At 49.6% G+C, this 17535-nt stretch overlaps 2 protein-coding genes across 2 annotated transcripts in view; one reads left to right on the plus strand and one right to left on the minus strand.

The window, feature by feature from the left end:
* APH1B (aph-1B gamma-secretase subunit) overlaps positions 1–17535 on the minus strand; it is a 174919-nt gene that overhangs the window by 83007 nt on the left and 74377 nt on the right. The gene's annotated exons all lie outside the window — the stretch shown is intronic.
* Positions 3706–17535, plus strand: part of CA12 (carbonic anhydrase 12) — a 53865-nt gene continuing 40035 nt past the window's right edge. Inside the window, exons 1-2 of the mRNA XM_016208580.2 lie at positions 3706–3790; positions 8925–8945. Of these exons, the coding sequence (XP_016064066.2) occupies positions 3706–3790; positions 8925–8945 (106 nt within the window). The remainder of the gene's footprint in view (positions 3791–8924; positions 8946–17535) is intronic.

The raw sequence follows: 17535 nt of genomic DNA on the forward strand, positions 1-17535 counted from the left end.
CCCCATTGTATATTCTTGCCTTCTTTGTCATAAATTAACTATATACTTGTGGGTTTATTTTTGTGATCTCTATTCTGTTCCATTGATCTATGTGTCTGTTTTGATACTAATATAATACTGTTTTGATTACTATGGCTTTCTAATATAGTTTGAAATCAAGGAGTGTGATGTACCTGGCTTTGTTTTTCATTCTCTAAATTGCTTTGGCTATGCAGGGTCTTTTGTGGCTCCATACAAATTTTAGGATTATTTGTTCTATTTCTGTGAAAAACTAACATTGGAATTTTGATAAGAAATTCACTGAATCTGTAGATTTCTTTGGGTAGTATGGACATTTTAACAATATTAATTCTTCCAATCAGATAGTGACATTTTAGAGGAGCTCTGTTCCCTGGAGCCTTCCGAATGGGTGTTTCATTTGGTGGCCAGCTGCTTCATTTTGAGTGCTGAAGGTCTGCTTTCCACCCTGAACTATTGAGTAATGGGTATTTATTGATTGACTGACAACAGCCCCATCTCATGATGGCAAAGCAAGTTGGTACATGTTCAGCCACACAAACCTCAGATGAAGCCTCTGGCAGGAAAAGCTCTCACAGTTGGGAATTTAAACTGATTAGCTTTGTGCTGTTTGAGGGGGGAAGGAGGTGGCCTTGACATTAAGCTTCAAAACTTTAGAAGTTTGGTCATTCCATACATTTCTGTTTGCTTTTCCCCTTTGCTCCCCTAAGATTTTTTAAAAAATCACCTGAGGCATTTAGGGCAACAGGTCTCAGTTTATATTCTCCGCTCTCTTGTAACTACTATCTCTTCTTCCTCACTAACCAGGTCTCTGATCTAGACATGCAGTAAACATCCCACCACTCTCCTTTCTTTCCATCAAACCCAGTTCACAATTTTGCCTTACTGTTCCACTAAAGCCAGCCCACTTTTTTTGTTAATCCTAACCCAAGGATTTTCCGTTGATTTTCAGAGAGAGTGGAAGGGAGGGAGAAAGAGATGTCGATTGGTTGCCTCCTGCACACACCCTGGCCCGGGCCAGGGACCAAACCTGCAACCGAGGTACCTGCCCTTGACCAGGAATCAAACCTGCCACCCTTCAGTGCATGGGCTGATGTTCTAACCACTTAGCCACACTGGCTAGGGCCAGCCACTTTTTTTTTTTAACCCTCACTCGAGGATATTTTTTCCATTGCTTTTCAGAGAGATTGGAAGGGGTGGGGAGAGAGAGAGAGAAAAAAACACATTGATGTGAGAGAGACACATTGATTGGTTGCCTCTTGCTCTCACCTTGACTGGGGTGGAGTCTGCAATTGAGGTACATACCCTTGGCTGGAATCGAACCTGGGACCCTTCAGTCCATGAGCCGATGCTCTAACCACCGAGCCAAACCACCCAGTGCAACCAGTCTACTTTTTAAAAACCTCTCCATCTCTGGGGTCCCTGGAGCACACTTAGAGGTGCATGTTCGAGGAGAAATTAAACTTGATGTTTAGCCAGACATAATGGGGAACCATCTGGAGTGGGAGTAACAAAATGCATGTGCACGGCCTGGTTTACCTTTAACTAGTTTTGAGATGTGGGGCCAGTCCAGGCGTGATTTCACCTCCATGGGCTCAGTATATGCATCTCTGAATGGCAGTGGCTCCCCTCAACCTCTTGTGTTCCTCTAGTACACTCATTTTCTAAAGCCCTTGATGGCAGATCAGAGACATGAATGTCTTGAGAACCACAAGTGAAATGTTCACTCACCACTTGCGTGCTCACTCAAGGCTCTTTATCAGGAGTTGCAGGCAGAAAAGTTCATCCTTAAACCTACTGTGGTCTGGAAGTGCTTGGAACAAGATTGTCTTTGTAACTACTTCCTTAACAAGGCTTCACAGCCCTTTACTCACCAAACAATAGCTGAACTGATAGCGACAGAACACTTGCATCCCTTGAAATGTGGGTGGCACGTGCTTCCTAAGCAGAGAATTTTCTCTATCCCTCCAAAGCCAGCACAGACAAGAGGCTTCACTGGTCACCAAGGCCAGCCTGAGAGTCCACTTACGCTGAAGATCAGCACAGACCTAAGGGAGGTAAGGGCTGGTCAGGCTACTGTGGCCAAGAAAAGAGGGCAAGATAGACCAGGTCACAAAACCAGAGTTCATGTACCAGGGCTTAGGGTGGACACCCTTCAACAGACCATGTGGCCTGAATAATGTCTGTAGGCAGCAGGGACCAAGAGAACAGGCCTGGTCACAGAGTGGGAAGGAAACTGAGCCCAGCACCGAGAGCGGTGCAGACACTCGGAGGGCCCAGGGAAGCCAAAATACGAATGACAAGGCCAGTGAGAACAGCAAGTCACAGTAACCACAGCAGGAAGATATGGGGAGTATTGGGAACAGCAGGTTAGTTAGACCTTTGACTAAGCAACTGAACCTGAACTACATACAAAGGGGAATCACATGTATCTGACTAGATGTATGTATACACATTTATTTATTTATTTTTTCCTTTTCAAAGAGTTTATCTTGAGATAAAAACACACGTTACTTGCTCCAGATTCAAACATTTGTCTTTACATTTCTAAATGTTTTTTTTTTATTTTAAAATTTTATTTTTGTTTAAAATATTACAGATGTCCCTTTTTTCTCCCCAATGACCCGTTCCACCCCGTCCCATCCCCCTCCCCAGTCCCTCTCCCCACCACTGTCCCTGTCCTTGGGTTGTGCATATATGCATATAAATTCCTTGGTTACTCTCTCCCCCTCTACCCACCCGCCCTCCTCCCTCCCTCTTGTATACACATTTAAATGGATGCAGATATGTGAGTAAAGTGGGCAGAAATGAGCAACAGGTGGTGATGACAGGCCCTGGAAACAGAACTCAGACACTGATTAAGACCTGGTACAGGGCTTGACACATACTAGGTGCTCAGTAAATGCTGTAAATCCTGTTCTCCCACTGCTACCCAGAGAAGGGACCCCGCCCCGCTTCCTAGAGAAAGAATGGATAGACCTTGCCTCCTTACCTGAAACTAGGGGGAAATCTAATTGTTGAGTGAAGCCGTTCACTCGTACCCCGCTGTGCTCTGTAACCAGTCTTAAATCTCTTTGCATCTAAATTTCACCGGTAAGACCCTGCCAGGCAGACGCACTATACAATCCACATACATGCTGACTCGGAATGCAGGCCTCCTGCTGCCTTGTCCAGTCCCTCACGCGCGCCCAGCCCAGGCCGCGCGCAGTCGGGGCCCTGAAGGAAGACCTTGTCCCTATGGCTGGTACCCAGGGGGCCTCTCATTAAGGGCAGTGCGAGGCCAAGGCCACCGGAGTGAGTCCCTAGGCGCAGTCTTCCCGCCGGGGCCGATCTCACCCGCGCCGGCCCGCTGCCCCCGCGGAAATGCGGATTCCCAGGCCAGCCGCGTTCAGGAGGCGCCCCCGGGCCGCTGCCCCGCAGAGCGACAGCTCACCTGGGAAGCGGGGCGCCGGTCCTCCCGTAGGCAGGGCGTCCTTGCCCGCCGCAGGATGACATCACGGAGCTGCTCCATAAAAGCCGCCCGCGGGGAGCCGGGAGCGCAAAGAGCAGCAGCGCCGGCCGCCGCGCCTGCGCCTGCGCCGCGCGCACGTGGTCCGGACGCGGTGGTCCCTCCGCGCGCCCCCGGCCCCCGCTCCGCCACCAGCCCTAGACCCAGCCGGAGCCCTGCGCGGTGGGAGCCCCGCGGAGATGCCGCCCCGCAGCCCGCACGCCGCCGCGGTCCTCCTGCTCTTGATCCTAAAGCAGCAGCCTTCCAGCCCGGCCCCGCGCAACGGTAAACTTTCCGCCTGTCCGCGCGGTCCCGGGGCGCTCAGCCGCACCTGGACCGCAGGATTTCCTGCGGGGCTCTTCATGATAAAGGGAAATCACTTGGGAGCTGGGGGAAGCTGGGAAGGGCATGCACAGTGTCAAACTGCACGGTTTTTTTTTTAGAAGGGATGCTCCGTTTTCCTTTGGAACGCGGGACCTGCTGGGGCTGGGGAAGCGCGCGCATGGTCTCGGTGTTAAACCGTGTTTGTGTTCTCTGGGCGCCGGCGGCCCCGGGGGGCTTGCTTGCGAACTGGATCACCGGGGAGGGGGAACCAGGGTTTAAAACGTTGTGCTCCGGTTAACATTCGGACGGTAAGGCGGCCGCGGCGGAGCCTGCCAGGCAGGGTTTGCAGTCGCCCCCGTGCAGAGCCCCGGGTCCTGCGGTGGGCGCCGTACTCGGGAGGAGACACTCTTTCGCGTTAAGCTTTACCTGCAAGTCAAAGGGCTGATGCATCCCATCCTTAATCATTGTTTTTCTCTAGAAGGGCTTTTCTACCCTAAACGTGAGTGAGAGAGAGAGAGAGAGAGAGAGAGAGAGAGAGAGAGAGAGAGAGAGAGAGAGAGAGTGTGTGTGTGTGTGTGTGTGTGTGTGTGCGCGCGCGCGCACTCAGGTGAGCATACACACCTTATTTCTGAGTGTAATTAGCGCCCTTAACCCCAGGGGCTGGAGGCTGCGGGTGCGGGGTGAGGTGGCAGGAGGTGGTGGGTGGACTCAGGTCTGTGTGGTGAGTTGTGGTGAGCAGCCACGGTCAGGTTAGTCAGTCCTTTGTAACAGGACAGGGATGCCAAGCTTGTGCCCGTCTCTCCAGCAGCCGGGGGCATGCTGTTCTGAGAGAGTGAGGGGTGACTTTTGTGGAAACTGCCCGGGTAACTGATGGTGGCCCCTGCCCTTGACAGTTTGCCTCAAGTCGTAAAAACATTTGCGGGTTCTGGAATTCCTGGACCCAGGTTAGGTTGAAACATTTATAGAAGGACCCAAAGTGACCATAATGGCTGAAAATCTATACTCCCTGGCGAGGCAGTGGTGGTAGGAGATTGGTCCTGTTCAGCAGCATGAAACTGGGAGCCCCCTTTTCCCTGGGGGTCATTATGCCCGTGGGGCAGGGAAAGGGAACGTGGGGGGGGGGGAGGCGCTGGGCTGTCAGCAGCTTTCAGTCCACTGGCTGGCGTGACATGCTTGATATTACTTCCCTCAGGGAGAAGTAGAAAGTCGGTGGGAGAAGGGAGTTACAGAAAAGTGGAAATTAATTCTTAACACTGCAAACTTTGACTGTATTCCCCTCTCGAGAAGGCTGCACTGAGACCTGAAGTTTCGCTGGAAGTCTCTGCTAGTTCCAAGCTGTTCTAAGGCGAGAGAGAGAAACAGCCATCCATTGGCTCCCTTTCCTGAAGGCCTGTCACTCCCCTCCCTCTGGGGGCAGCTCCTTCTCAGGCTTGTTCTTTCCCTGCCTGATTTCCCTCTGTCCTCCCCGGCCCTCCTTGCCCTTCTTCCTCCCTCCCTTTCTCTGCTTTGCCCCCCCCCCCATTCTCCAGGTTAGGGTGGGGGAAGCCTGCAGTAAAAACTCTACTTTCACCCCACTCTGAGTAGCCACCAGACTATCCCTAGATTTTAAGAACACAGTTTTTATTTTATTCCTCATGAGATTCTTGGCTTTTTAACTGCCTTGCAGACAAAGTCAAAGCAAAAATCACTGAGGTGTAGAGTATCGGTATTAACCCAAGGTTAGGGTCGGAGGGGGCAGGGGGTTCGGCTGGGTAATGGGGTCAAAGTGTGGTCTGCCCTCTGCCTGGAGCATTTAATTTCTAGCAGTTGGCACTGGTGATGCCTGAAGAAACTGTCTGGGGTTAGGGGGGAGAGGGAGCAAAATAAGGTGAAGTCAGGTGTCTTCTGGAGAAAACCTTGGAATTCCTAGTTGCTGTGGGGAAATATTTCCATGAATTCTGCAGAGCCTGCTCTGTCTGAACCTGGTGTGGAGAGCTGGGCAGTCTCAAGAACTCAGGGAAGGTTCTAGCACCCAGGACAGGAAGCGGGCAAAGCCCTGAACCGCTGACCTGGATCTTTGTAAATGTCACTTCCTCAGTGAGCATCCAGGGCCTTCTCCGTGCCTAGGACACATGGGCCCGCAGGTTCTAAGAGGCATCCAGCTGGCCTCCCAAGTCTCTGACCTTCTCGGGAAGGAAACAGTTTCCCTCCCAGAGGGCCTACTCCCTCAGGAAGCCACCAGGTGTAGCTGCAGCAGCCTTGGCCTGACCTGGCTTGCAGGATCAGTTTAGTCCTATTAAGACTCCTGCCCCCGAAGGTAAAGGCGGGGAATCAGGAGGCGCCCTTTCTAAATAAAGCAAACAGACTTTATGAAGCCTGTCTGAGGTCAGTTCCAAACTGACGATGTACCAGGCGGGGGCCTGACTTTTACTGATGAACCCCTGACTCAGGTCACCCTCCCTGTCACTGTATGGTGCTTCTTTTCCCCAGCCTCCCACTCCTGAGCCCCTCCAGACACTGCCATTTATACTCAAAGCACCAGGCCTTGAGCACCACTCAGGCTTGCTCAGAGAGAGGAGGGCAGGGAAGGTTCCTCTGGAAGTTGCTGCTTTTCAAGAAGTCTCTAGTCCTGTGTCACCACCTGAGGCCCTACAGCCCTAGATGTCCACTCTACAACCTTGGTCCCTGAGCATCCCCCAGTATTGTGCCGACGCCTCATCTGAGGATGAATGCTACAATAATAGGAGAAACTTCAGCTTAGTGAGCTTTGGGGAGCAGAGCAGAAGATGCAGGATATTGGGGGTATGATTTGATTTGGGGGAAAAACTTCTGGCCAAAGCAGGACTGCTCAGAGGCAGCGGCCGTTTTTCGGGTGACCTCCAGGATCACCACAGTGGTCTGTCTCTCCAGGGGAGCAGTGAGGATGAACTCCTGTTACTTGTCAAACTTGATGTCCCAGGCCTCCAAGGGCTCTGCCCAGCTGAGCAGAAATCATCTGGCTTCTCTGTCTGAAATTCATGGGTTGTATTTTAATAGTGAACCGCTGAAAGAAGACTTTCAGGGAAGAGGTTTGATATCTTCTGGAGCTTAGTGGGAAGGCAATACTTCTTTCATTCCTTTTCACTGTTTCAGTGAAGGGACTAGTGTAAACTTGGGGGTCACATACAAGTCCAGTCCACCCATGGTTCTTAATGTCTTCATCCAGTTGCTACTTCAGGGGAGGTAAATCTTGGCACTGTTAGCTCCTCCACAGGCAGAGTCCATAGCAGATTTCAGGGGTCTGTGGACGCCTGAAATTAATTGTACATGAATTTTTGTGTATCTAAGCTTATGGGCATTTTTATGAGGAAAAGTCCATAGTGTACACTAGATACTTTGAATGGTCTGGACTTCCCCTTACCCCCAATCTGAGAAGGAGACTCAAAGATTCCTGAAGTTCGTGGGAACTTAGGGGGGATGTCAATAAACGCCTAAACCTAAACAAATCATGAAAGAGCAATATAGGGGCATAATACCAAAAGAATTAATGGAGATAATACCAAAAGAATTAATTAAAGAGAATTCAGAGTGGGTGTCCTAGGGAGCAGGAAAATGACTAGGGGTGTTGAGGGACTGATTTTTAAAAAATAAGAGGCCTTGTAGAACCACCCAACTCTTTAAACCACGTAAAGTGTATTTTGATAAAATTACTAATTAATATTGGGAATTAAATAATTAAAAGCACTGAAGCAAAGAAATGTGAGATTAAACCAGCTTTAAAAAAAAAAAAAAAAAAAAAAGCAAAGCCCTCCTTCAGCTTTTAAAACTCACCATTGGCTTGAGTAGGAGATGCCCAGTTATAAGTGACCAGTTAAGTTTTACTCAGATCATTTCCCAAGAGAGAAAAGGGACGTGGGAGTCTTCCTATTCCTGCTGTCCTCTGTGGGCCAAGAACACAGGACACTGGCAGAAGCTAGGAGAGAGGGACTTAGGAGCTGGATAGTCCCCTCATTGTGATGTGTCCCCGAGACACCCCGCGTCTCAGTTCAGGGTCTTGGTCTCCTTCTGGAGGTGAAGAGGGAGTTGTCGGGCAGGGTAATGAGAGCACAGCTCTGTAACAACTTTTAAAAACATTTTGATGGAGGAGCAGAGGACCTTGACGTGTGCAGGGCGTGGAGTGGGAAGTGGTGGGTGACTTTCGTTATATTCCTGGCAGAACTTTTCCTACAAGTTCCTCCCACCCCTGGAATCTAAATCGGGTGAGGGTGGCAGCTTCCCCAAAGAAACACTTTCCTTTTGAGATTAGTTTTCTTTATGTACTGATGTGAACTGTTCTCCAGATGATGTTGTTAAGTGGGGAAAGGCAAGATGCAAAACAGTGTTTCCACCACGCCAACACTGGTGTGAAAAAAAGGGGGAAAATCCTGGCCGGTCAGGCTCAGAGGTTAGAGCTTTGGCCCATGCACTGAAGGGTTGTGAGTTCGATTCCCCATCAAGGGCATGCACCTGGGCTTTGGGTTTGATCCCTGGCCCCGGTTCGGACTCATGTGGGAGGCAACCAATCGATGTGTCTCTCTCACATCAATGTCTGTCTCTGTCTCCTCTCTCTCTCTCTCTCTCTCCACCCTCCCACTCCCTCCCCCATTCTCTAAATCAATGGGAAAAATATCCTTGGGTGAGGGTTAACCAAAAAAAGTGGGGGGAGGGGAGAAATGCAGTCCTACCGGGAAGGATTCCATCAGCTGATGAAACCGGCCGTCTCTGAGGGAAGCAGGGAGATCTGGCTGGAGAAAGGGCTTTTACTATAGGCCCTTGGGCAGCTTTTGGGTTTTGAGCCTTGTGAATTTATTACCTGTTCAGCTAATAAAATGTGGCTTCTCTAAGATGTCTGGGGAGTCTTCTACTCAGGAAGCCTCCTCCCTAACCCAGGAACCCCGCACGAACTCCCTGCCTTGTGCCTCCCTCTTGAGCACAGTTGCTCTGAGGAGCAGTTGTTCTGACCCAGACCCTGGGACACCTTAAGTTCGGGACATCCGCCTCTTTCTCTCTCTCTCATCCATTTCAAAATGAAGTCAGTGTTTTTCTCTAACTTGTTCAAGCTCCATTGTACTTACTTGCTTTCTTTTGTTCTTTGCAGGATTCGACTGGACCTATTTTGGTGAGTAGTGATCTTAAATATTTTTTTGAGGAGATGGCCATGTTGAATGAGAAAGCCAGAAATGTCATGATCTGTGGAGATTCTTTTGGGGGATGGAGGAGAGCAGCTCTGATATTGTTAAAAAGGCATGAAGGCCTCTCTAAGGAACCACTCCACATGGGTTGTGTGCTGCACTTTCTCCAAGCAGTTGAGCCTGCTCCATGCACTTGAACTTTGAGTCATAGTGTTAAGGCTTCCAGATTCCTGCAAGCACTTCTACCAAACCTCCCAGGCAAAGATGCCCAGGGTACTTCCACTCTGCGAGGACCAGGGGCAGGAAAGAGCCTTTCTCTTCCATGGGACATTTACCCTACAATAAACAAAGAATAAAGGGCTCCTTTTGGAAAGTTTGGCTCAGGCCCCAGGACTTAAGCTGTCAGTATGTCTAGAATTAATTTCTTCATGCCCGGTTTGTAAACAAGCAATGAACGAAGCGGCGATGGTCAGTCTTTAGTGAAAGAGGGATACTTATCTTAAATGGGGAGAGAGGGACACCAATTGTGCACCGGGGTTTCTGTGGGATTGGGTCAAGAAGGACATTGGCCTGCAAGGTGAGCAGCTTGAAATCAGCTCAGCTGGTGTGTTGCCATGAATTGGAAACTTGGTCATCAGCTGGAGTGGCAATGGGAGGCCAAGCACCTGGGTCCACTGGCAAGTGCAGGGATATTAATACAGTAGTTCCTTCCTTATCTGAAGTTTCACTTACTGTGGTTTCAGTTACCCAAGGTCAACCACAGTCTGAAAATATTAAATGGAAAATTCCAGAAATAAGCAATTCACTGGTTTTAAATTGCGCACCATCCAGAGTATGAAACCGGACACAATATGAATTCGGACTGCCTGCTGCTTCTTCAGCAGCGACAAGGGCATTTATTCCGTTATTACTGGCAAAGGGGAGAGCAGTGGGATTTGTCCACATAAAATCTGCTCTGCCCTTCCCTTATTACCTGGTTGGCATGCAAGGGGGAAGAGGGTGTGTGTGAGGATGGCTGCAGGGTCCGTGGTCCGTGTGTCTCCTTCTAGGACCTTGGAGTCTGATAAGAAAGTAGTTAATTTTCACTGGTGTTAAAACCCAGTTCTGCCAGCTCCTAGGACTTGTGAATGGTCGGCATTCCTGAGGTAAACTCCTGGGGTGTGGAGGGGGTTCAGGCTCCAGGCACAGCAACCAAATCAAAGTGCATCCTGTCCTTTCTCTGTTCTTGAAATGCATTTTCTTTTCTGAGCAAATGGGCCCATCCAGGCCCCAAGGTGTCTCATCTTTTTCCAGCTCTGTTTTTCTTCTTGCAGCACATACTCCAGTTTCCCTGGGTCTGTAGGAAAACTTCTTATCTACAGTTAGTCAGGTGAATAATCATCAAACAGCTATGGTCCTATTCCTATTAGGTGCCTTCCCCCCTTTCATAATCACGGTTAGGGCATGATCAGCAGCTCTGCCCCCAACAAGAAGAATGATGAAATCGCGAGCTGTCCCACTCTGTCTTGCCCAGGACGTGAATCACACTTTTGTTCACATCCACACTGCACGCGCTCTCCAGCGGCCAGTCCCTTAGCAGCTGTCTTGGTTATGGAGGTGGCGGGGATAAGACCACACACACATAGCTTTTAATATAGTATACTATGATTGTTCTATTTTATTATTTGTTGTTAATCGCTCACTGTGCCTACTTTATAAACTAAACTTTATCATAGGTATGTATGTGTAGGAAGAAGTATGTATAGGGGAAGGGAGGGAACCTGAAAAGCGTGCCTATTTCATGCACTTCCCAAACGACTCTTAGGCACATGCTGTTAACTGAGAACCACTGACCAGATGGTTCCCAAGACCTTTCTAGCCTGAGTCAGGGGTAACTTGCCCCACCTTTTCTACTGGCCTCCCAGGTATAGTGGAAACACAGTGGAATTTCTCCAGGGCTCCCTGCCTCAGTGTGACAGCCCCACCCCCACCCTCACCCCCCAGGGCAGAGTGAGATAGTTCCAGAGAACTGAGAGTTGAGACGCTGTGGGAGGAAAATCTTACTGCCCCTCAGCTGTGACTTGGTGTTCCCCATGGTGTTCCCAGAAGGAGGCTTCTCTTTCCAGCCATATCGACTGGTTCGAAGCATTTTTTCCTGACCACTAGCTCTGGCCAGCCCCCTGTCCCTCTGTCATGCACAATTAGAGCAGGGCTTTGCTGAGGAAGCAGAGAGCAGAGTCTAATGAAGCATGACACGCAGGGGGTTGGGGGGTGAGCACAAAGCAAATCTGGCTTTTCGTTAGTGAAATGAGCACATGTGATACGGAGTTAGCCCGCAGTGGGGGCCAGTGAAGGAAGGCAGATGGAGGACAACTGAGGAGGCAAACAGGTCCTGGCTGGCAGCTGCCACCTGGGCTCAGAGTCACACAGGTAAACAGGGGACCTGGCATGGGTCCTAGGGAAAAACTGTTTCCAAGCAGTAAGGGCTGCACTGAATGGGGCAAGTCCAACCAAACGCCATGTGGTTTTCCCAGGGCGCAGACCTCAGCTACTCTGCACGTAGATGCTGCTGAGTCATCCTGATCCAGATACTTGCAGCTGCCTGGTATACGTGGCAGGACTTCTAGAAACACATGGAAAGAGAACTCTACCCCCATCCCTCTCCACCTTGAGTCACCAGGCTGACCTCTCAGATGCTCTCCCCAGAGACAGGAGGACCATCTGACAGCCAAGATGGGACCAGCCGTCCCCTCTGCACTCCTCCCAGGTGGCTGAGGCAGCAGCTGGATGTGTGCTGGGTTGGAAATTGCTGAGTGGGCCCTCCCCACTGGTTATCAGTCCCAGGTCAATCCTGCTGAGCCCCTGCAGCTTCACCAACCCCTAGCTGGAGGGCAGCTGCAGGTCAAGTTCTCATGTGAGCTGAGGGTAAACTCCAGCTGGCTGAAGCAGTCCACGCTGTTACAAGTCAGGACAGCAGGTGCCCTCAGGGGCTGGAGGTGCCTGGAAGGAGGCACACGGAGAGGTGCTGGTTGTGTTCAGTTTGTGAAAATCCACCGTGCTGTTCGCTTACGATACAGGCACTTTTCTGTATGTGTCTTAAAGTCAATAAAAGAGTTAAAAAAATTCCATCTGGCTGGGAGAGTCCTCCTCACCGTGATAGTATTTATAGCCCTCCCCCAAGAAAAACCAAAAAAATCCCTCAGTGTGTTCAAAACAACAGAGCAACCAAAAAGAATGACTCTACTGGAATTAACCACCCAAGAACACATCATGTGAGCAGGGAATGGGCACCACCTTCCATACTGAGGATAACCAGACTTTGCTTTCGTGCTCCTCGGATGTGAGCGAGTTCAGAAATGAGCAGTTCCACTGTTTGCTAGAGATTTTGGAGAAATAAGACCCTTAAACGTTTCTTCAAAGGAAGTGGGATGAAAAGGGAACATAGAAGCCACACCTGCCTCCTGGAGGGTGAGAGAGCCCCACCTTTCCCCTAGCCGGGGCCGGGGAGGCAACCGCCAGCCCAGCCCCTCCCGCTGCAGGGAACCCTGGAGCGAGGGTGGCTTGGCCCCGGGGGGAAGGGGGTGCCGGGCAGCAGGCTGCAGCCATTCGCAGGCCCTCCTGCCCACCGTCTCCGCAGTGGCTGGGCAGCCCTCAGCTGTGGTAGGGCACCGTGTGACCCAGGAGTGCCACAGCGTCCCTCACGCTGTTGCTGTCCTTTCTCCCAGACTGCAGATTCCCCGTCTTAAAGGAACTGTCTTTGGGAATCGGGAAGGGACCCTCCCTGGGCTCCCACCTGCCGCCTCCACCCACCTTCTGTCCTGAATCTGCTGGAATATGAAATTGCTGTAAATGACCTTGCCCTGGGACTTGGGACATCCTTCCAAGCCCTTCCCAAACTCTGTGAGAACCAGACATGGAGCACATGGAAGGAGGCTGGGAGGAAAAACCCTTTCCTTTCTGCTCTTCAGCAGTGGTGAAGGCGCCATGTGACCTCCCACTCAAAGGCAGTCTGACAAGCAGACTGTTGGAGCTAAAGGGAAAACTCAAAAGGGCAGCCAGGGAGCGTGTGCGACGGGAAGGCTCATGGAATTAAGGATGGTGCTTGTTTTCCCCAGGGGTAGAGAGGGTTAGCCAACCCCAGCACCCCAGGGACTGCTCTCCCACTCCAGCTGCCCTCCCGAGGACGAATGAGAGGCACAAGGCACTCTTAGGAGAGAGAGCAGGAGAAGGCCAGGACATGTCTGACGTACCGGAAATCCTTACACCTGTGTCTTGGGAATGTCCCTTGAGGCTGGGATTCCAACAAACTACCGTTTTTTAACTCTGAGCTATAGTTCCAGTTACTTCTAACTGACGTTGTGACGTCCCGGGTCTGATTAGATGTGGTATGATTCACCCCCTGGTAATTATTTCTCATCTTTCCTGAGTTGCATTGAGGTTTGTGTGTTCTGGAGGATCCTGGCCTGCGGCTGCCCAAATGCCTGCATTCAGCTGGCCTTTCCAGCTGGGTGAAAAGATAGGAAAGCCAGCATTAGCTCCTAAAGGCAGGTGTATGCCAGGAGGGGTAGGGTGAGGCAGAAAACCAGGGGGAAGAAGTGTAAAGTGTACAGAACCCCAAACCAGGCAGACCTCCATGGGAACATCTGCTAGGTCACTTTCTGGCTGAATGACCTTCAAAATAACTTAACCTCTCTGGATCTCGGTTTTCTCAACTATAGCATGGGAGTAATAGCACCTACCTCAGTGGTTCTCAAAGTGTGGTCCCCAGACCAGCAACATCAGCATTGCCTGGGGCTTCAGATGCGCTTCCCACTCACTAGGAAGTAGAAGTGAAACACACAGAAAGAGGCAGGGAGGAAAAAGCCAAACCCTTCTCTTCGGTTCTCCAGCAGCAGTAAAAGCACCATGTGCAACTTTGTTAGAAATACACATTCTCAGCCCATCTCGAATCTACCTATGAATCAAAAAGTCTGGGACAGGGCCCAGCTCTCTCTCTTTTAAACTGTCACCTGAGGATATGTTTATTGATTTTTAGAGAGAGAGAGGAAGGAAGAGAGAGAGAGAAACATCGATCGGTTGCCTCCTGTACACATCTCGACTGGGGATCAAACCTGCAACCTAAGTTTGTGCCCTGACCGGGAATCAAACCCACAACCTTTTTGGCATACGGCACCATGCTCCAGTCAACTGAGCCACCCCGCCAGGGCCCAGCAATCTATCTTAACAAGGCCACCAGATGATTCTGATGCTCAAGTTTGAGAACCAAGCGCTTCATAGAGTTGTGGTGAGAATTAAAGTAGATAAAAAGCAGGATTAGGTAAGATATGCATCAAATAAGATGCCTTAGAAATATAACTTGTTTATGTCAATTAGCCTATGGTAGAACTGGGTTTGTTATATACATCGTTTCGCTTAAAGTCACAGAACCTATGGAGAACGTTACGTGAGGACTTGCTACGTATGGAAATTGGATAACAGTGCCTGGCGCATTGTACACAATCAGAAAAACATCATCATTTTCTTTCCCTTCACCTCCCAGAGTTATGATAGGATTATATCCGCTTATTTGTGGGAAATGCCATGTAAACTCTGCAATACCAAACCAACGGGAGTTTTGTTAGACAGGATCTCCTTCTCCATGCTTTTCTGAATTGCCTGGGTTTTTAACAACCAGGAGGTACTCCATGTATAGCCTGAACAAGCAAAGGGCATTTCTTTGTGAGAAAGAAAGGGATTGAACAAAAACACAAGGGCTCCAAGCCTCACAAGGGTATCACGGGCCAGAACGTTCTTTCTAGCCTTGTCCTTCCGGCCAAGGTGAAGTCAGATCTAATCTCCCTGATGCTTTCCTGGCCTCTAGGGACTGGATATCCGGTTCCGTAGCCATGGCCACCTTCACCAGGTAGCTGCAGTCCTGGCCAAATCCCTGGCCTTCCCACCCAGTCCATGGTGGCTGGGCCCCAATCCTGCCTGAGCCCCTGGGCTGAGCCTCGACTTAGGGCTCAGGAGTGGAGGCCTGAACCTGGGAAGAAACCAGGGGCTCTGAGCTACATCAGCCCACTCCATGCAGGGACCTTCCCCTACCTGAGGCAGAGTGAAGCTTTGGAACTGCAGGGTGAGAGCTGGCTTTGAGACCAGGAGGTAGCCCTGCCAGGCCTCTGGCTGTGCTCAAACTTGCCCTTTCTGCTTCCTGCTAATCTGGAGCCCCAGGCGTTCACGTAAGGGCAGGTCACAGCTCTTATAGCTCTCTAGGAGCCGGTTAATTCCCTTGGCAGCACACAGAGAGAGGAGCCTGTGCGGTAAACCAGCTCAAAGGAAAGATTTAAATCAAAGAGGCTGAATTCAAAGCAGGTGTATGAAGGCAGCTCCAGGCAGATATATACTAAAAAGTGTGGTTTCCAGGAGGAAGAGAATGGATCAGAGATTGTTTCAGCCTCCTTGGAGGGAGCAGGGGCTCTCTTTCTTGATCTGTTACTGTCTTCCTCTGCAGTGGCAGCCACAGGTTGGGGTGAAGGAGGCAGGCACCACTGTGGAGCCCAGAAGCACAGCCATGTGGCCAAGAAAGAGAGCACCTGCTGCAGGTGAAAGCCCGTATTTCATTGCTTCTCAGACACACACTTTTCCTACATTTTAGCATTTCTGAAATTGGGATATGTCATCAGTGGCATCTAGAAGCCAGGAAATATGGTAGTTGTCTCATATTCCCTCACTGAGGAGCACCTGTTAGATGCTAAGAACACAAAGAAAGGAGCTGAAATGATTGATTTCAACAATTAAACAGTGAAAACAGTGGTGGCAAATTTTTTTTTTTAAACAATGGCTAGTTTGCATACTGTCCAACATAGCATGTAGGAATGATGGGGAATATTAGACTTTGAACTATAACTTTTTCCAATTTTCAATCACTTCATTGTTTACATATACTTTTTGATGGTGTCCGACCAGTATTACAAGTATTTATAAACAAAGTAATTTAGGTGTTATTTTTTTTTAATTTACAAATGGTTCCTTTAAAGAGCAAGCTTTTCAGTTGTCAGACAAGCATTCGATTTATGCCAACCAGGAAGGAACAAATACTAGCTGCCACCTCCTTCTGTCTATAAAGGTTGACTCAGAACTGGTGTAACTCTAAATAAAATGGCTCATTCAGCTCATCTTAAGTCTTTAGATGATTTTGCAATCATTAACTTGTGACTAGATCAGCTATGTGACTTCTGGGTGAACTGGCTGAGACTCACCCAGATTTTGTAAGGATGTTTGCAGATTTAGGGCAAATGGTTTGTGTTGCCCCCACCTTCTAGGACTGGTGGCTCAGGAAAGGCTCCTTGACTATGATGAGTCTGAGATTTACTTATAGCAGGGAATGGTGACATTGGCAAACGGTGCCTGGTACTTTCATAGGGTGGCCCCTCCTTTGTGCCCAGTTTTCTGAGAATTACATGAGAGGTGGAGAAAGGAGAAGAGGTGACTCTGAAGGTTATGGAACAAAGCGGTTTTGTAGCAAGTCTGAGGCAGTCATGCAAAGAACTGTTTTCCCTTTTGGCTCTGGCCACCAGGAAGCTCAGGAATCCCAGAGGCAAATTGGTGGCTCCAACCTGCGTTGCAAATCTAAAGATTCTCCTTTCTAGTGCCCTTCCAGTTCATAGGTATTTTTCCTGGTCCTGAGCCAAAATGTTATAACAAACAGATTTCAAGAAGTTTTTTCTAGAAGTGGCACTAGTGACATGTTTATCCCTCTTTTATTCAGCCGCCCCCCTCATGGATACCATTGTCTAAAAGATTTGTTTTAACAAATTAATATATGAATGAAGTAGCTAGCTTTCCCCATTTATTATTAATCAAAGACAGATATAAAAGCCAATCAAAGTTATCCCAAGATAACTGGCTCACATTCACTGCAGAAATATTTGTTCAGCAAATACTAAGTGCCAAGTGTTGGACTAGATGCTAAGCAAATGCTGAGTAAGGCGGGGTCCCTATCATTACGGGCCTGAGAATCTGGTAGGAGACAGTAAATTAGACGGGGCCTTACAATACAGAGAGATAAAGCATGAAGAGAGAGACCTTACCTAGTGTTTTTGGAAAGAACTAGAGGAGGCTTCCTGATGGATGTGATGTTCAAGCTGAGACCTCCAAACTGGAGGACACATAAGAGCTAGCCAGGAAAAGGGGAGGAAGGAAAGGGCCCTCGGGCAAAGGGACACACTGTGCAGTGATCACCTAGGCTGGTACATTCTGGGGACTACCTAGGCTGGTACATTCTGGGGACTACCAAGGACCTCAGTGAGGAGGGAAGGGGCTGGGAAGATGGGCCAGGGCCAGAGTGTGAGGAGCTCAGGAGGCTGAGGGGTTGGGACCTCATTCTGGAGGCAGTAGGGGATGCCTGGAGCGTTCTGAGTAGAAAACTGGGGTGATCAGATAAGCATTTTAGAAGAATCATCCTGGCTGCAGGGCAGAGAGTGGATTGAGTGTGAAACACTGGAGGAAGGGGGACCAGAGGGATATGGGAGAATGGGATAGGGACCTGAACAAAGGGAGGGGCAACGGGGGCCTGACCTGTTGGTATAATTCAGCCTAACGTTGTAATTGGCTAGTGCA

Source organism: Miniopterus natalensis, chromosome 1, assembly GCF_054644295.1.
Source record: "Miniopterus natalensis isolate mMinNat1 chromosome 1, mMinNat1.hap1, whole genome shotgun sequence".
Classification (NCBI taxonomy): domain Eukaryota; kingdom Metazoa; phylum Chordata; class Mammalia; order Chiroptera; family Miniopteridae; genus Miniopterus; species Miniopterus natalensis.